General features: G+C 30.2%; 6 protein-coding genes across 12 annotated transcripts in view; 2 read left to right on the top strand and 4 right to left on the bottom strand.

Moving 5' to 3' along the window:
• The window catches only part of LOC122399499 (eukaryotic translation initiation factor 4 gamma 3), a 48,272-nt gene extending 47,054 nt beyond the window's left edge, over positions 1-1,218 (bottom strand). Inside the window, exon 1 of the mRNA XM_043400207.1 lies at positions 400-1,218. Coding sequence (XP_043256142.1) covers positions 400-589 — 190 coding nt within the window. The 5' untranslated portion in view covers positions 590-1,218. The remainder of the gene's footprint in view (positions 1-399) is intronic.
• Positions 1,219-2,001: 783 nt separating this feature from the next.
• Positions 2,002-3,314, top strand: LOC122399417 (protein LZIC-like). 2 transcript variants are annotated; one of them, XM_043400094.1, is made up of 5 exons: positions 2,044-2,071; positions 2,171-2,263; positions 2,369-2,518; positions 2,618-2,753; positions 2,871-3,314. In XM_043400094.1, exons 3-5 carry the CDS (start codon positions 2,418-2,420, stop codon positions 3,213-3,215), a joined length of 582 nt encoding a protein of 193 aa, XP_043256029.1. In that variant the 5' UTR covers positions 2,044-2,071; positions 2,171-2,263; positions 2,369-2,417; the 3' UTR covers positions 3,216-3,314. The 2 variants fall into 2 exon arrangements, with proteins under 2 accessions (XP_043256028.1, XP_043256029.1); XM_043400093.1 differs by having other exon boundaries at positions 2,002-2,071; positions 2,171-2,518.
• A 755-nt stretch (positions 3,315-4,069) lies between these two features.
• Positions 4,070-10,451, bottom strand: LOC122399385 (zinc finger MYND domain-containing protein 11). 3 transcript variants are annotated; one of them, XM_043400036.1, is made up of 9 exons: positions 10,184-10,451; positions 7,380-7,467; positions 6,311-6,721; positions 5,914-6,241; positions 5,528-5,841; positions 5,295-5,327; positions 4,679-5,182; positions 4,406-4,588; positions 4,070-4,332 (listed from the first exon to the last, which is right to left on the bottom strand). In XM_043400036.1, the coding sequence occupies exons 3-9, from the start codon at positions 6,704-6,706 to the stop codon at positions 4,210-4,212; spliced, it is 1,881 nt and encodes a 626-aa protein (XP_043255971.1). In that variant the 5' UTR covers positions 6,707-6,721; positions 7,380-7,467; positions 10,184-10,451; the 3' UTR covers positions 4,070-4,209. The 3 variants fall into 3 exon arrangements, with proteins under 3 accessions (XP_043255971.1, XP_043255970.1, XP_043255972.1); XM_043400035.1 differs by lacking the exon at positions 7,380-7,467 and having other exon boundaries at positions 10,184-10,450; XM_043400037.1 differs by lacking the exons at positions 5,295-5,327; positions 7,380-7,467 and having other exon boundaries at positions 10,184-10,409.
• Positions 10,452-10,961: 510 nt separating this feature from the next.
• On the bottom strand, positions 10,962-12,917 carry LOC122399414 (pyridoxal phosphate phosphatase PHOSPHO2-like). 2 transcript variants are annotated; one of them, XM_043400086.1, is made up of 2 exons: positions 12,816-12,917; positions 10,962-11,757 (listed from the first exon to the last, which is right to left on the bottom strand). In XM_043400086.1, exon 2 carries the CDS (start codon positions 11,755-11,757, stop codon positions 11,014-11,016), a length of 744 nt encoding a protein of 247 aa, XP_043256021.1. In that variant the 5' UTR covers positions 12,816-12,917; the 3' UTR covers positions 10,962-11,013. The 2 variants fall into 2 exon arrangements, with proteins under 2 accessions (XP_043256021.1, XP_043256022.1); XM_043400087.1 differs by lacking the exon at positions 12,816-12,917 and adding an exon at positions 12,123-12,219.
• A 156-nt stretch (positions 12,918-13,073) lies between these two features.
• LOC122399484 (ankyrin repeat, SAM and basic leucine zipper domain-containing protein 1-like) lies at positions 13,074-15,251 on the top strand. Its single transcript, XM_043400186.1, has 9 exons — positions 13,074-13,139; positions 13,372-13,510; positions 13,606-13,728; positions 13,799-13,919; positions 13,997-14,102; positions 14,170-14,304; positions 14,359-14,705; positions 14,774-14,996; positions 15,075-15,251. Exons 1-9 carry the CDS (start codon positions 13,074-13,076, stop codon positions 15,249-15,251), a joined length of 1,437 nt encoding a protein of 478 aa, XP_043256121.1.
• Positions 15,252-15,295: 44 nt separating this feature from the next.
• On the bottom strand, positions 15,296-18,901 carry LOC122399450 (conserved oligomeric Golgi complex subunit 5). Of its 3 annotated transcripts, XM_043400142.1 has the most exons (14): positions 18,787-18,901; positions 18,633-18,725; positions 18,438-18,562; positions 18,139-18,358; positions 17,919-18,061; positions 17,583-17,849; positions 17,398-17,518; positions 17,170-17,287; positions 16,960-17,100; positions 16,498-16,881; positions 16,309-16,434; positions 16,126-16,234; positions 15,843-16,064; positions 15,297-15,579 (listed from the first exon to the last, which is right to left on the bottom strand). In XM_043400142.1, exons 1-14 carry the CDS (start codon positions 18,830-18,832, stop codon positions 15,394-15,396), a joined length of 2,301 nt encoding a protein of 766 aa, XP_043256077.1. In that variant the 5' UTR covers positions 18,833-18,901; the 3' UTR covers positions 15,297-15,393. The 3 variants fall into 3 exon arrangements, with proteins under 3 accessions (XP_043256076.1, XP_043256077.1, XP_043256078.1); XM_043400141.1 differs by having other exon boundaries at positions 15,296-15,579; positions 18,633-18,842; XM_043400143.1 differs by lacking the exon at positions 15,297-15,579 and having other exon boundaries at positions 15,926-16,060; positions 18,633-18,842.
• Between the last annotated feature and the right edge of the window lie 118 nt (positions 18,902-19,019).

Here is a 19,019-nt window from a genome sequence, read left to right as displayed (position 1 = left end):
ACTGGCATACGCATAAATATTTTCCTGTTTCAATGAATTTGTTCTAACGGTTTAAGTAACATCCATTATTTTTTTTTAATCCTCGTAATTCAAGTAAATAATTAACGAACAAAAAACAGATAAATGAAAAGTATATGCGCCATTGTAGACATTTTTACAAAAATCCTCCTAATGGACATCCACATGGACCGCATGGTTGTCCTAACCTCAAAACATAACCTCTATTGGGTTCAAGTATGCAGTTAATTTTAACTGCACCGAAAGATATATACGCGCACACGTATATAAAATGAAATATATACGTATGTATACAAACATAGAATGAATATCAAAACCGTATACTCGAGATTGCGAAGAATATTAAGCAAACGAAATACTAAATTAGCAATTTATACTCACCAGCATTCGGAACAAAGCGCGGTGCGTTGGCCGTAACCACGGTGCTGTAAGCTTGGGGCGAATGAACACTTTGTTGATTGACGTTCACTAGAAGTTGAGGTTGATGCTGAGGCGGATTATGGTGGGGCTGTTGCGAATGATGATGATGATGGGGCAGGTGGTGATGCTTCCCTTTCGTCGGCATGCTCATCGCAGGCGTAGGCCTCCTTTCTTTAAACTCTCCACTATCTTCAAAGCTTGTTGCCTTATGTGGCTCTCGGCGGTCCTCATAGGTACGTTCTTTTCTCACGCACGTAGGTAACCGTAATTTTTGTCGCAAGGCTTCTTATTCAAACAAACTTCGCTGAGAAATCCAACGTACACAAAATGATGGTTAGCGTTCGGTCACCCGTACGAAACTGATGGCACGTTTACACGCGCGCGCACTTTAGACCTGACCAATTCATGCACAACACTTCGTATCCTGTTCTTCTACGCCACTTATCTTAAAATAACACTGTTTCCCTTTGTATTCGCTGGTAAATTGTACCTACGATTGTCCTACACGTCGTCTTTGTCCGTTGGTTCATTCGACTGAAAGTGTTTACGCTCTTATCACTTTCTTTTTCCAAGATTCGCGCGCGGTTGCAGTATTCAACTGCGCACGGTCACGTACTTCTTTTCGTAGTACTAATAGATTATTATCGTCAATAACCGTACGCCGTACGCCGTTCTACCTGCCTAAAATGTTGCGTAAATTGTCTGACAAATAGCAGATGACTTGTTTTCGCGTAAGAAAAAAGAAGCGACTCGCACCATACATTGAGCACAACCACAGCACGCCTTTCTTCTCATTTCTTCGCGTCTAACATTCCTTAACGGTGATACAAAAGTATTAATTCGTAAAACGTTTTACAATAGAAAAATTAAATATGAATAAAAAAAAATCATTGGTAAATAATTAATTTTCATTAAATGCACGTTAATTAATCCGTACGAAAGGTATGTACTATTTTTTTGAAACGACATAATCGAATTTGTGGTAATGCAGTGAAACAAAATCATGCAGCAACCAATCACGTATTTAGCACGAACTATATAACGAACATAGAGTCGATCAAGTAATTGTTTCATTGGTTCGTGTTAACCAAATTCTTATGCAACTATATATATAGTAACATGTCCAAAACTGTATGAAAAAAAAATAAAAATCCTTTGATAAAAGGTTTTTAAATGTTTCTGCATATCGCGATATTTTACGATTATTGTTCGCAAATGATTTTATTTATTGTTCATACTTGCCATGCGATGAATAAAGCTATTATTAAGCTACGCAAATGAATTTTACTACACTTTATATTAATAGATAATACATTGTCCAATTATAAAATATATATAGATATTAAGTGTTCCATGCTATTATAAATTTAGATACGATGCGATTACATCATTGAAACAGAACATATTAAAAATTAAATGTATTTAGTGAACATTTAATGGAAAATTTGAAATAACAATCATATACAAATGTACAAGCTTAACTATATGTGTAATATTAATATTTAGCACAGAAATATCGTAGTCGTTATATCAAATCACACCTTATCTACCTTTACGTACCTTTACGTATTATATATATCTTTTTGTACCGTAATTATGTGAACAGTTTAATATATTCAGAAAAATAAGTTACGTTAGTATATCATAATAAAATATAATCCTAAACTATCGCTATATTTCTGCGTTTTAAAATTACACGATAAACACACGTTAATGAAATTCTTGATTACAGAAGCACAATCGGCAAGCTTGTAAAAAGAAATGTAGTAAAATTTAAAATTAATATACATTAAAGAAAGAAATACGATGAGGAATATGGAATGATGTAAAATCCTTTTTTGCAAACTTATCTCGTCGTATATATTTCCAACTATATTATTAAATTTATTTCTATTGTAACCTCATTCGTTGTTCTATCTTCAAAATTCAGTTTTGTTTCTTGCTGTTCGCCATAACTATTCCTATTTTACGATTTGGAAATGAGTTCTCGCGGTAAATTGGAAACTGAAAAGTTAAAAAAGAATTTAGAGGCTCAACTGGATAGACTGGTGGAGCAACTGGAAGATATAGAGGAAAACCGGTATAACAGAAAAATTATTTCTCTTTGAGATCCATTCGATGTTAATAGTTTTGAATTTTGTAATATATATATAAATTTGTGAAATTCTGCTTTTCATAGAAATTTATTTGATGCAAGTACTTACGAAGAAGCTATAAGACTTACGAAAGAAGATTTGCAAGAGTTTAACGAAAGTTTGCAAAGAATGTTGTCTGGCGATACAACATTAATCGATGAATTGGGTGTAATACAATTGGTACGTTCTAAACACATATGCTAACTTTATAAACGATTTACAGATTAAAATGTGCATAGTTATGTAAATACTAAATAATATGTTAGTTATAATATACTCCCAATTTTGAATAAATAGGCAACTCAAGCAGCAATTTGCGAAGCATTCAAAACACCAGCAGTTATAAGAATGTTTGGTAAACGAGAAACAAAACAACTTAGAGAACGTTTAACACAAATTGATTGTGATACAAAACTTGGGAAAATAAGCAAAGAGTGTAGCGATCATCAACGTGGAGAGGTACTACACGCATTAAGACAGCTTGGAGAGAAGCTAGAACCTCAAGAGTTACAATTATTGGAAAAGTTAAAATCTAGTAACATTGATACAACAAGTTATGTGCAAGTAACTGAAAGTACAGACAAAGGCCAAATGGCTTTAGCAGTAGTAGGCAACGAAGTTCGAACTACTCAAAATACTTAGATTTATGTCGTATATTATATATATAATAATTTGTAATTCTTTATGAAATTTACTTTTTATCAGAAATTCAATATTTCCCACAAAGGAAAATAATAACTATAGAACGAGATTTTATGTAATAGTGAATGTATTCATAATTTTACATTTAATATGCTTGTGCATTGTGGATCAAATAAGTATTTATCTCTAGTTGTATTATGCAATTGTTATTAATATAATGTATATAAAATATGTTTTCAATTCATTTAATTGCCAACTTTACGTAAATTATTTATAAAGATAAAGAATCAAATAAATTACTTTACGTATATTATATTTCAAATCATATTGCTGTTGTCAATATGTATAGATACATAATCTATACAAATAGACATTGAATTAATATGCTGAAAAATTCAAATATAATACTAAGGACAACCATATTGCAATAAAAAAAAGTATTTTTGATTATTGGTTTTTATTTCACATTAAGGGGCTTTTTAAACAAGAACCAGTAGTTAGAAACTAGTTTTCGAAAAATATTCATGTTTTTCTTTTTTTACAACAAACCAAAAATAAAAAAGAAAAGATATGCGAATATGTCACAGTCAGCAGATGCCAACTAATGTATCATGTAAAAATGCTTTACATCGGATAATAAAAATTTAAGAAATGTCTAAAAAGAAAATTATTTATTAGAAACCTATAGCATCTCTTAAAAACATGCGTAATTATTGGTTTTCTGTACTTTGAATATAAAATAAAATAAGGTTTTTATTAATAACAATTCAGATTTTATAGGAAAAATAAAGACAGTCTTTAAATATTTGTTTGTATACATATTAGAAACATTAGCACTTAAGGAGAAAGTTTACAAAGACGTGTCAAATTGGTGTCAAGAATATATTAATGTGCTTCTACAAAGTATTTTCTTTTTACAAACACAGTAATTGTTTTAATTTTTTTTTCCATAAACTCATTAGTTGATGAGAATATTTATTGCATCCATTATTAATTAGCGTTTACGTCTGCAAACTCTTTTATGTTCACGTTGCCAGTGAACTTGTTGGCAATCAGTACTGCAGTATGCAGTATTCCAACAGCAGTGGTATATTGCTTCAGCTTCACAGTTATAACACTGAAATTATAACATTAACCATAATACATGTATAAAAATTATATGTATAAGGAAATTATTAAAGAATAATTACCCATTGTTTCTTTTTTATTTCTGATATAATTTGTTGATGTCTATCTGTCAGTTGTCGTAATTCTTTAGCGTGTTCAGCTTGTAATTCTTCTAATTCTTTACATTTCTCAAGTTCTAATTCACGACGTAATTTTTCTAATGCTGTCGTAGTAGGTTGTTCAGAAGTTCTGCGTTCCCTTTTTATCTACAAAATATAATATTGTAAATTCGTGATATCGTAGAAATAAATGCACAATGATTGTGTGCTTGTAATGTGAGATTCAGATATTTTTACCTTTGCAGGTATTGCTTCTGTTTGTATTTGTTCCGTTTGGACAAGAACACACTTGGATCTTGGTTCTTGAGAACTGGACGTAACCATATCCTCTTGTGAGCCTTCTTTCTTCAAACCTTGAGGACAGGTACTAGATATTTCTCTTGCAGGTTCATCTTCTGCCACGGGCAAGCACGGTACTTGTCTTTCTTCGCTGCCAGCTTTACTTACTGCCGATTTGTCTTCATTATCTTTTTCCTCTTGAATTGATGGCAGACCACTGTGACCGTCCGAGCTGAGACGTTCAACTTTAACTCTTAAGTCCTTAAAAACTTGTATCGCAGGATTAGAATTGTTCGCCGTATTTTTCGAATCTGATGAAATATTTCGGATTTTTGTCGGTTTTGGACCCTCATTATCGTCGCTGATGTCCAATTCCCCGATGCTCTTGCCCAACTTTTGCAGCAAATTTTGATGATGCTTCAGTTCTTCAAATGCTCTGTTCCAAGCAGTGGATCTTTTTATCTATGAAAGGTAAATTGTGCACGCTTTAAGAAAATTGATTTTCTTCTGATTGCACAATGAAACACAGTGGTCAGAAATTAGTTGTACACTTTAGGCCACTGTATGTGCATACCTTCATTTCTTTCCACTTTCCTTTTTCCGAAGGCTATGCAAGAATTCGTTGTTAAGATAATAATATACCTAAGTGCAACAACAATTTCTAAATTGCTTTCTCTCAACTGTTCTCTTCTATTGTGTCAGTGATACAATACACTGTAAATGGCGTGTAACCTAAACCGAGAATTTCATAGTGTTCGCGTGACAATTTCGCGTGGAACGCCCGAAGATTTTTTAACTTATCTTTACCTGTAAACTTTGCAGACTTGCAGTAATCGGACGAATGAAAACTTTTTCGATGTTGGCACGCATGTGATGACCTCCGAAAAACCGGACATCATAAATGTTGCCATTAACTTGCATTACTTTCGCTGGCCAGTATGGGTATCCCTTTTGCTTTGCATACACTAACTGATGAGGTGGATTACAAGGTATACAAAACCACATTTTCTCAGACTTTTCATTCGATATTCTATAACAATCAGCACAACGTCGTATTTCTTGAAGGTCGTAACAGCAATCTTGATACATCGTGAGACCCATTTCTCCAATTACACTGTGAGCTACATATACAGATTAAAATTACAACATTACCATTAGTCATATACAAAAACTTATATATTGCGATTACATACCCCCATGATACACAATAATATTGTGCAAAATATTATGTGCATCAGCTTCAAATTCAGCAAGAGTAGTATATTCATTTTTTTTAATTTTTGAATCCATTATTGCCAGGTCCATATGGTGTTTTATAAGAACACCTGGTCGCCATGCATCTTCACCTTCGCTGATCCATGTTGGTCCTGAATGTTTATTAATTGGTGTAATAGGATCGTTGTTAAAAACAATAGTGCGATTTGTAATTTCTGGTGGCAATTTTGCTTTCAAATGTCCACAAGTGAAGCTTAGAATGTGGTTGAGATCAACTTTGTCCGAGTATGTGTCGTTATTTATACTCTGTAACAATTATTTTTACTTTACTGATACATAAACGTTAAAAGATTAATTCTAATACTATATACTTACTTCGCAGAAATTACATATTTTTAATTTAACGTTACTAGGCACATAGCATTCAGAGTGGTAAACTCTGTAACACTGTTGACAGCATTCCATTGTTCCTGCCCTCTGACATTTACAACAGTACCAGTCATGACCATCGTTAAATGTGATATCTGTTGGTAGTTTATAACTTTCTTGTTCTATACCATTCTTGGTTGGTACTTTCTTTAAATGTACAAGTCCATCGCCGACTGCTTTGTTTAATTCTTCCTGAGCTTCTTGTTCAGTAATTCCATAAACCCGAGCTAGGTGTCGTACCATACGTTCATTACTAGGTAAACTTCTCTGATGTACAGTTATTTTTATGGCATCCCATATTCGTTGTGTCATGAACGGATCAGTTTTTCGACGTATAGACATTGTGGTAAATAAGCACTAGAACATACACAAAATGAATAATAAACTAACATGTAATTAATTTATATAAATAGGTTTGTTGTAATAGTTCCTTCCTCATTATTTTCACAGAACTACAGATTTGATCAATGACTGCAAGTAAAAAATATGTATTTTTTTTTAGCAATAGTAAAACTATCTTCCAAAGTTTTAACAACTTTTAACAAGACATTTTCCAACAAAAATTATAAAGAATTTAATATAAAACTTTCTTATGTCCCTAATAGTTTTCAAAATAACATTAGGAGCTGAAACTTTGGAGGGTAGTTTTATCTCTTAAACTTGAGTTACTACTGCCAAAAGAGAAAATATATTCTTTATTTTTTGCCATTCTATAAACCTCAGAAATATCATCAAAATTGATGAACAGGGAAGAGAGTCACTGTATGGATGTTTGTAGTTATATGCCTCTATTACAATGTGTATTACTTAATAAAATTGTACATTAGAAGTGCTAAAGTTTGTTTAGTAAATGCATGAGTATTTTATTCTACAAATATAGTCAGTACCTGCATTTATTGGTGCATAGATAAATAATCAATGTACCCTCATACTCTGATATTGTCATATCTAATATGTGTAACAGTTACTTAGATACCCCCGTATTTAACGTAATTTATCACTGTATAATACCTACGCGCAACAGTTTGTCTAAACAGTCCTTTTTTAAACTGCATGAAGCATAAATGTGAATAGTTGCACTTCTCAAAACTGGCTAATGAACTCTGCACAGAAAGTTTTAAGTTTTGAGTTGAGTTGATTATTAATGCGTTGTATAATGTATTTTATAGTTCTCAGTGTAGGAGCATACACATTATTGTTGTCCAGTTTTATTACAATTGTGATAATGTTAAGGAAGCAATTTAAGCACTGGATTTATACGCCAATATACATTTTCTCAATATCTGACGTGTTATTCTCTATACTTACATCAAGTATACTACTTGTAAATTATGTGGAAAAGATTGCTTATTTAGATCATAATAAATCATATATCTTTCCCTTAAATAACAGTATCTGGTACGAAGAAGATGGATTCAATAGGATTCGTGAAAATTTTAATAATATTACAAATCAAAGTGATTTTAGCATAACTTCTAAATGTAACATCATAGATGTAATGATAAAGTATGGAATGTTGTTTATTCCATTTACGAATTCATTTGTTTCTTTATTGATATTCTCTGTTCAATGCAATTTGACTGTAATTTGTTTTAAAAATCAATGTTTTAAATTTCTTGAATCTCAAGAATGTGTTATGGAAAAAACATATGAAAACAAGAATACTGCAAATAAATCTAAACCACAAAATGTGGAAAAATGTGAGACAGTTGAATATGATAAAATACAATTTGATTCAAAATCTAACTTAACAAAACACACAAATATTTCAACAGTGAAACAGAATACAAGAAAGTTCTTGCAAGCTTTCAAGTGTGACGAAATGAAGAAAGATAATAAAAAGATTACTAGTGTATTTGTAATAACCCAATGGATCGTACCAATTTTTGTTACAGGAATTCTCTACTTAACTGAATATGACAATAAAAGTTACATTAAGAATACAGAGAGCACAAAGTGTTTGATCGAAAATAATTTTTTTTTTTACAATTGTCATAGCAATTTTAAATTTATGAACATTCCAGAAAATTATTCTGAAATATATACAATACCTTTATACAAGGATTATATTGATAATCAAGATTTAGTAAACTTGCCCAATTCAAGCAATACACAAGCGAATGAAATAGTAACTAAAGTACAAACAATTATTTATTCTGTATTAAATGATACATACAATGTATCAAATAATATGTACAATGCAAATCTTTATAATACCTCTCTTTTGTTCGATACAATGAAAGATTTGCAATTTAATACACATACAACGATTACAAACTATTATAATAATAGTATTGTAGATGTTGAAACAAATTCAACAGAAAACGCATTGATCAAAGAGTATGAAAACTCTTATGATATAACAAATACTGAGAACAGTACAAGTTTAATAAATTATGTACAACCGAATAATAATACGAATGACTATAATGAAAAATTATTATCATTTAATCATTTAGTGTTAAATTCCTCAGAAAACACATTAGTAAGAAAAAATAATTCAAAAAATGAAATTACAAATATCACTGAAAGATTAGAATCTGACAAATTTTATACAGATAATTTTCAAACTACTGCAAATGAACTTGCAGAAGTAACTATGCAGCATAATGCATCAATAATGCAAAATAAATTAAATAAAAATCAGCAATATAATAGGAAACAGCAGAAATATAAAAAGACAGAAGAAAATTTTCAACATAATTCTACGGTGGACCATCAAAATATGCCATCAGTTATTGAAATTACTATTTATCAGAATGATAATATATCAAAAATAACTTCAATATACATAATGCATATATGTTTTATATCGACTCAATTTTTAAAATTACATTTACTTGTACTTATATTTATAATATACTTCTTGCCGATTTTATTCTCTTCAATCTTACAACAACATGGTAAAATGAATTGCCAAATTGCTTTAAATAGATTAAAAGTAAAAAATGAAATGTTATTGATCAATTCCAATGACAATTTTGTTAACAATATTAATGATACAAGTTTCAATAGCTGTGTAGATTATAAAGAAGTTTCTGAAACAAAACAAGATGCTATGCAATCAAATGGAAATTTTGAAGAATTGAACAAAGATTTGAATGTATTGGAACAATCAGAAATGTATAATGAAGATTCCAACAATGATAGAAATGAACAACATATGAGTATTGAATATGATAGAAAAAAGATGTACTTAAAACTGGCCAAACAAATGGAGAACAATTTACAGCTTTTGAATACTATGAAAATATCTTTATTATCCGGAATATTATTATGGACACCTATATTTTTGGAAGTTTTATTTAAAGTATTCACACATTTATATATACCTGAATGGTTTTTAAATATCACATATCTAGGTGGTATTGCGTTCGGTATTTTACGAAACATATTTAATCTTAAAATGATAAAACTTCAAGAAATTGATACAAGCATTACAAAAACAAACAGCGTTTATCCTATTAAGTGAATCATAATTAAACATTATATTTATTTGTACGATTATTTGCAGACAGATTTGTTTTTTGGGATATTTAATTGTAACTTCGTATTAAAAATTCTATGTAACATATATTCGTAGTTTTGCTTATAAATGGCGTTACAGTAGTCCATTACCATTAACTCTTCAAGTATAAAACTACCAAAACTGTTGCTGTTATTATGCAATTGAAATTTATTTTAACAAAATTACTTTGATTGTAACGATATCGCAATAATGACGAATAAATACTTTTACTTTGTCGATATTGCAATTTCTCATTAATCTGTAATTGTAATTACAATCGCTAGACTTGATAAAAATCTAAATTTGCTTACCAAAGCTGACGCACAAACTTGCAGTTCATGTACTGTTACTTTTCGTTCATGAATAAAAGTTTCAGAATAAAATCACGATCAATTGTCAATTCATACTTTCGTGTTTTATAACAAAACGTGATCAAGATAAAAGAAAAATTTTTGTCGACGCCCGAAAGCAATAATAAGACAATAATTAACGTTAGAGACGCACAGCTATATTATACGTATCGCGCACGTCATAAGTTTAACCTAACCCTAAAAGTGCGCGCGCATCTTACAATTCAAAATTTTATACCGTCAAATCTACACTTTTGTAATAAAACTACAAAAATTGTACATAACTTTAAAATTTATATACTACTAGAATAATTACGAAATTAAATGTTAACAATTATTATTGTTGAACTTCGCACGACTATCACTCTGTTATTTTTATGTTTTATTTAGTTATTATATTTGTTCTTGTACTTCGTAATAATAATGTAATGAAAAATTTAATTGGGGCTGTATGGTATTTCGCTTAAAATATATTTATACAAAGTTATGTACTAACTTAGGGTTGTTGCATTTGAACATAATCGAATTATATTTAATTGTTGCTAAATATCGTTTCATATCTATTATTACGCTTGAAATTGTCTATAGGTTAAAGAAAGTATAGAAGAGAAAATTATATACATAGATACATTTATACTTTTCAATTACATCATTGATCACTAATATATTTTCATAATGGACATGTAACTTATAAATAATTAATTGTAATAGTACGCTACTTATAATTATTTATCACTAGTAATTATAAAGCACATTAAATAAAAGTAAATAGAGAACATTATTTTTCAAAATTACAAAGAAGACTGAGATAAACCAATTTCTTCCTGTAACTTTTTTAAGATTTGTACGCCATCGCTCCAAGGAAATATGCGAGCTTTTACTTTTGGAATTTCATGATTTTCAGTACCGTTTAAGATCTTCATGAGCATATAATCTTTACGCGGAAATGCTAAATCTCGTTCAGAGAGACGTAAAATTGGACATAAATCGTTTTTCCCGTCTCCGACGTATACTATTCGATCGAAATGTACTCCCTCATCGCGCCGTTTTTTTATGTAGGATTCCAAGATTTGCCCTTTGCACAAATTAACAGTACTTAATTTACAAAAATCCTGAACGTGGTACATATCTAGCCGTATTACACCGTTATCATCGAGTTTCGCGGGATTTGTAAACACTTGAGTGATAATGTGATCTAATTTTTTACTTTTTAACCAATCACTAATGAATAACGTATTTGAATCACTAATGATAATAATTTCACAGCCATTCGAGTGTAATTCTCTCAGAAGTTTCTCGATACCCGGTACAGGAGGTATATTGACAATGGCACGTTCGATTTGTTTTATGTCGATGCAATTGCTGTGTAGCAATTCGAATATCTTCGCCATGTACGCAATCCAACCGCTAGAACGACATAATTCCTTCACGCTGTCTGTTAATTTTTCCTGGGGCAACAGCTTTCGAGCCACGACGTCGGTATTGTCATTGGTAATCGTATGATCAAAGTCGAATGCGACGAGTACGGAATGCATCTATTAAAATGCAAATACATTACAAAGACAAGTTGTTTCAGCGAGATAAAACATTTTTATGAATCTCGTGTGTTTTAATGCGAGTTACTCGATTTAAATATTCCCGCAAATATTCGCCCTTTTTCCCGGATAACACGAGATCGCCGAACAATGCGTACAGCCCTGTACATTTGTATATTTGCTACCATTTCTGTCACTATATATTTTGTTGTACTATTTTTAATACTTGCGAAAGGTGAAATTAATGACCGTATCATTAACAAAATATAAGATTATATAATAATCACATATTTCAATAAGTGTATGTATTATTTTAATTACGAAAATGATATCGATACACTGTAGAAATTATATACGTTACTTACTGTTAATAAAATTGTCAAATATTCACGAAATTGTAATTATGATGGTATATAGTGTAAGAAAAATTAAGAATACAAGCGAACCCTCAGACAGGTGTCTGGCGACTGTCTCTTTTAGGTTAAGCGTAACAGAGATCATAAAAAAATAGTACATATACTCCCCTCGAGTATGCATTTGTATATACACAAACACATGACTTGTAGTAATTATAAATTACATATCTATGTTACCTTTATAATATTCCATTCAATTCTTAAATTTACTTTTATACAATTATTAAAAATTGTCTATTTATTGAAAACGTTGCTGTAATATTTGTTGTTATTTAAGCATAAAATTACTTAATTTATACTATTTTTTAAATACGTTAGCTTATTTAAATTTGTTTGCATACAAGAAGTTCCACAATACTATTCAAATATTTTTCAAAGTATTTAATCATTATATATTGTAATAAACTCAACTGATTTATGTCTGATCATATATATAACATAATCAATAACTGCAATTTGTTATATTTTGTGTGTATCAACATATGAGAAAGAAATGTACATATTACATACAAGTTGAATCACTATTGTCATAGGATATCGTTTTGTGTACAAAATATTTCTATATTTTTTGCGGAAATGTATTTCTAAAGAATTTATTAAACAATGTAATTTTATATGTTGTATTGTTACAATATAACTTACTGTAAATTCAATGCTGGTTACATGTTTTTAAGAATCGTTAATGTTTACGAACAACAGAAACAAAACGTGTCTTGTCAGTTCACAGTTGTCATCACTTGTCACACGCGCCACATTGTACCAGATGCTTGGTAAAACGCATGCGTAGAAATGTGAATAATAAGTTTCCAGCCAGTTTAAATATAAAATATGTTTACATTTCATCTTTTAGAAAGAAAATATATTTATTCAATTTATTAATACATTATTAAAGTTAAAACTATGTATGCAAGAGATACTGAAATACCTGGCAATGAATTCGAAGACGGAGACTTCTTGTCGATAAAGGTGCATAGATATTTATACATAACCTATAGTTACACGCCGATTTCTTATTAATCGATTATAATATTAATAAAAATAATAATAAATCTTAATATAAGTATTTTAAAAATAAAATTAATAGGAGAAGTATGCTTAATTCAATTTTTTTTTAATTTAACATAATTAAGGAAAGATAATTATAACATACAGTAATGTTTGTACATGTGATATTAAAGTAACTACTTATTGTTCACAGAAATGTTCTTTATCACAGAATGTAGATGCATTTGATCCATTTAAAGATATAGATGATGACGAGGAATACAGTTTAGAATATCATGTGATAAATGCATGTACAATGGGCCACCTACAAATTATTCACAAATATCTTCAATGTAATTACCTTACATTCATGAATTACAATATCAGTAATTTGTAGTTTAAAAATTGGAAAATGTTTTGTTAATAGTTTTTTTATAATTATATGTAGCACATGATGTAAATGAATTTTTGAATACTGGATGGACCCTACTTTTATATGCTGCATCATATGCTCAAGTAGATGTAATTGAATATCTTGTAACAAATGGAGCTGATGTTAATAAGCATAAAGGTATTATATTTTCATTATCTAATGCTTTGTTGATGATATTTTACAATATTAAATAAATAATATATTTCAGATGGATATACACCATTAATGGCTTTATGCAATTGTACTGAAGGCGCAACAGAAAAACGTGTGCAATGTTTAACATTACTCATAAAAGCAAATGCTAATGCAAACACTAGTAGTAAACAAAGGTAACAATATATAATGTATATTTAGATTTTCTATTTGCATCTCTTCTGTAATTCAAAAATTATAATGTTTTGTACAGGCAAACACCTCTAATGTATGCTTGTGCATCACAGGAACCAGAATTTATAGAAGAATTAATAAAATGCACAAAAAATGTTAATTTATGTGATAATAGAAAACAAACAGTAAGTTTTGTAAACCATTTTAATGTAATAATGATTCATGAGAATGTATATATTTGATTATTTGTAGGCTCTAATGTATGCAGCTGTAGCTAATAAACCAGATACAGTTAAAATATTATTAGAAAATGCAGCTGATGTTACATTAACTGATTACCGAAATTTAACTGCTAAAGATATAGCTTCCCTGAAAGGACATAATAAGGTAAGTTAAAGTATTAGTATAAATAATAAAATAATGTTTATGTAATTATTGTAGGTTCTGTTATTGTTAGACTTTAACGAAGAAGAAATAATAAATACTACCGAAATATCGAAAATATATGATTGGAAGGATATGTTTCCATCATTAATCAGTAAATGTGATCAGACCATAGATTGTGATGTGTTTGCAATTTTAAATGGGATGGCCTTAGGAAATTATGCTCATATTTTCCAAGAGACGAGTCTTAAGAATTTCCTAAACTTAACTGAAAATGATTTGTGCCATTTGGGAATAGAAATTGGTGCACATAGGATACAGTTTCTAGAGTACCTCCATAAATTTCATAGAAAAAAGTGGAGCATACATAGTATTGGTGCTATTGACAAGTCGTTACCGTATACGTACGTTTATTACATGATATTACAATTTTGTTAAATTGATTAATAAAAATTTAATTTTGTATTTTCAGGTTATATAATGGTGTAGTTTCTTTAGGTACAGTAGCTAAGCAGCTTGCTGTTATAGGCTCCAGTTTTCAGTATATTAATAACAATTTAACAAAAGCATACAATGAGAATATATGTTTAACTACAGAACAAATATCTAATTATACACAAGAACTTAAGAAAGTCCGAACAACTCTTGGTCTTCTTAAAAAAGAACTTATACAATTAAGAACACTTTCTAAAAAGGTAAATATGCAATCACATACTGTGTACTGAGTCCATATTATGTACTGTATTTAAAAAATGTCATTTTCACTAATGTAGATTGAGAAGGAAAATAATATTGGTACCCCAGCAACATATATAGGCCCAAAAGAATATACCTCAAATTGGCTAATACCCTTGAGTGTTATAGCAATTATGGGAATATACATGTACAGGACAGGACATGTACAGGACATATACAGGAGAATATCATTTCATTTACTATTATTTCCATAATAATGTCTTTCTCTAAATTTATTTTCTTGTTACGGTATATTAATAAATTATCTATACAGAATCTAATAATATTATTTTTTAGAAACGTGTAAAATGCTTAATAAAATACGTAGTGTTATATGTAATACAAACTTTGCAAATTTTAATGTTCATTCAGATTAGTCAACTTTTTCATTAGTGGAAATAATGGGTGAAACGATGGTAGATTATGTTGTCTAACAGTTAACTGATAACGTTCCAACGGTCCACTACAGAAAGCTAATCTATCCCTTTCATTTGGATGTTTATCCATCCATTGAGATAATCGTGCTGTGGACCAACTTGCGCTCTAAAATAACGAAAAGTAGTACTCCTTTAATGGTGTATTTTTTTATTTCAAATTAAAACGTGATTTATGTATTTATGACGATTAAAAAAATAGTTGTAGGGGGGGAAAAAAGCAGCGTGTGGTCCACGAGCCATTAGTTCGGCAGCCCTAATTTAGGTTATTAGACTACCTACTCCATGTTAAACAATTTGTATAATTTCATTTATTTATTCTTATAAACTAAATCAATGCTTTAATTAAAATATAAATTCATATTTCCTTACCTGATGCGGCGATACTAGTTCGGGAGGTGCTGTAGAAAATAAATGTAAAAGTACGAGGGACGGAGGTACACCACTTTCGCCTGCTCCTTCCAAAACTTTCTGGACAATTTCTTCAGGACTAAGTGGTAGCAATGCTTTTAATGTTCGTAATGTTCTGTACTGTTGTTGTTCCAATGAGCCCAATTGTCCACTTCTAGATAATGGAGCAACAGCTACTTCTATCTAAATAGAAACGAATTTAATATTAAATCTTCTTTCTATATATTTTATTGTAACGACATACCTGACTAAAGTCGACAATAAGTTTCACTCTTCCAAAATCGGTTAAAGGTCTTAGTAAGCAAGCGTGTCTTACAAATAGTTCGATGCACCGTGAAGCAACGGTCTTGCAGCTTAAATAATAATCAATAGATCAGTACTATATTATAATTACAGTAAACAACATTATAATTGTAGTTTTTTTTACCAATCAGCGACAACGGCCTGGTTCTTATATGGTGCAAGGAATGTGTTCACAGAACGTAAAATAAATCCTTGTAATTCACGCATGTAGAGTGAGCAGTTAATTTCTTTCCCTAAAGGGCTGCTCGTGCTGTATGAGAAAAATAAACATATTAATCTAAATTAAAAATTGAATTAAGTTATATTCACTTACTCTCGGAATTCTGGGTCATCGTGCATGGTTAAGATAATACTTTCAATGGCATTATTAATAGAAGCCAATAATGGTGATAATATATTTTTTGTCAATGTATCTGTTTCCTTAAGAGCTATAGAAATTACTGTACTTCCTTCAGTTGGCAAACCAGTAGATAGATTTGCTATTACACGACTTATTTGACTAGAAAGATAATAAAGTAGGTTTGCAAGCGACACGTTTGTCTGTTGTATAGTGGTAGGCGAATCAATTACTTGACTAGCTTCTGCGCCTACATGTAATCCTTGTTCACATTTTAAGCAAAAGAGCCTTATAGCCTTGCCTACATTACGGGCAACCACTATCGAAAGGCCATCATCAACCAACGATACACTTAATTCGCTAAACAAAAAATAATAAATTATATTTTTTTTAATATGTGAAAATTAAATAAAACATAATATGCATTCTTCAATTTACTTTGTCACTGTACGAATGAGGCTATCGATTTCATCTTGCGTGGGTAATCCTTCCCCGGAGAACATAGTGTGTACAGGATCCAACAAGCGCGATACAGAACGTGATAAGTATGCATTTTCAAATGGCGACAATACACTATGACTAAAGAGAACAATAAATGTTCTATTTTGTAAAAATAAAATAATTAAATATAAATGTCTTCATACTTACTTGATGTTGTAAATGCCAATGCTTTGTGACCTTTCTTTTAATCGCTTACTTAAATCCAGAAATATTCTTAAAAATTTTGGATATTCGCCCTCTAATGCTTGCTTTACAAACGACGATCCTAAAATACAAAATAATAACTTTTTGAACTATAATTTTATTTTCGCTAATTTAAGAATAAGTATTTATAATGAAATGAATTTAAATAAAATGATTAAAGTTAATATGTACCTTGAGCACGTTCAATTAATACTTTAGAAAGTAGATCATTCACTTTGTCCCAAAATTTTTGTGACAGTTCATCCAATCCTTTTGTGTGATGTTCTAATAGTATTCTTTGTAGTAATTCGATCTGAAATAACAAATATAATAAATATTTCAAAATATAAAATTTTAAATAAGCATTTTTCTATTACTTGTAAACATTGCGTATAAAGAGTATCTTGAAAGAGTCTTTCAAGATTTTCCCAAATTCGTGTTCGCAAATTTCCAGAAGATCCTGGAGAAGGAATTGCCGCCCGTCCAGGTGCTCCCTTTCTTCCAAATTCTTGATTTGTTGATAAAGACACATCTAATGATTCTGTAGCAACTTTTTCAATTTCGGATAAAGCAGAATCCATAACATTATTTACAGCTCCCTTCACGATGCTTAAATTTTCAAATACTTGTACCGCAGTACTAACCTGTTCATTGTATTTAGTATTAAATTTTGAAAAATGTTTTATTTGAAAAAGTAATGGTTACTTATGTACTTTTGTTCTGTCCATCATTTGTAAACCTTGAGACAAGGTATGAGTTGCTATTCTTTGTACCGTTGTTCTGTGAGCTTTCACAGCTTGTTGATCATCCGCAATAACATCTAAACCATTCAAATCTGTATCCATCATTAATTGTTCTGCAAGTTAAGATTGTTTACATTATATTTTGTAAATTTACATAATATGACGTACATTAAATAACAATTTAACATACCAAGTTCGTGTAGACTATTAGCAGCTTTTATGATATCTGGGCCCTGTACATTATTTGTCATTTGAGAAGATAAACGCTTTGATAAATGTTGCATTCTGGCTACTCTACGTAACAGATCAGAAGTTTCATGAAGTCGTGCTAAAACAATAGTTTGTGTCTCTATTCTGTTGAACGGATCAACAATTTTTCCACGTAAACGTTCCGTAGCTGATAGAAGACTCTAAAATGTAAAAATTCATTTTGTAGCTGTAAAAAGTCAATATACTATTGTTATTAATACATAAAAATGTTGTATGTACCTGAACATGAGATTGCATTATTGAAAGAACACCTTCCAATTTTTCAACCCATGTTGCTTGCGATAATAAATCTTTGTGATTTGCCAATACTTGTTTTTGCAGTTCGGTATTTAATATTTCAATAGCTAGAATAAACATAATACATAATAGAACATACTAGCATTACGCATTACATACATCAATTCATTCATTTACCTTGTCCTAGCTTGTTTATTTGTTGCGCTACTGATAATACTTGACTGATATCAGCCTTCTTACATTCAACACCAAAAAATTGTTTGAAAAATTCTACAAAATATAAATTCAAAACATTAACAAATAATTTAAAAAATAATTCGAAATAGATTACCGTCATTTTCTATTCCTTCCCAGCTTGAAATTTCATCCATCATCATGTTAATGGTATCAAAAATACAAAGTAACGGTGAAAGATAATTAATGACACGTCACGAAATTTTTCTGATCGACAATTAATTCATCCGCTTCAACAATGTAGTATCTATCGTCGTACTGTTATTCGTTACCCATATTTTATAGGAAAGAATATGCATTAAACCACATTTATTTACGTTGAACCCAGTG

This window comes from Colletes gigas, unplaced genomic scaffold (assembly GCF_013123115.1).
Source record: "Colletes gigas isolate AHSC1104 unplaced genomic scaffold, ASM1312311v1 Colletes_gigas_Sc00013, whole genome shotgun sequence".
In the NCBI taxonomy this organism is placed as follows: Eukaryota; Metazoa; Arthropoda; class Insecta; order Hymenoptera; family Colletidae; genus Colletes; species Colletes gigas.
The sequence above is the reverse complement of the archived record's forward strand: the minus strand, read 5'-3'. Positions and strand labels throughout refer to the sequence as shown.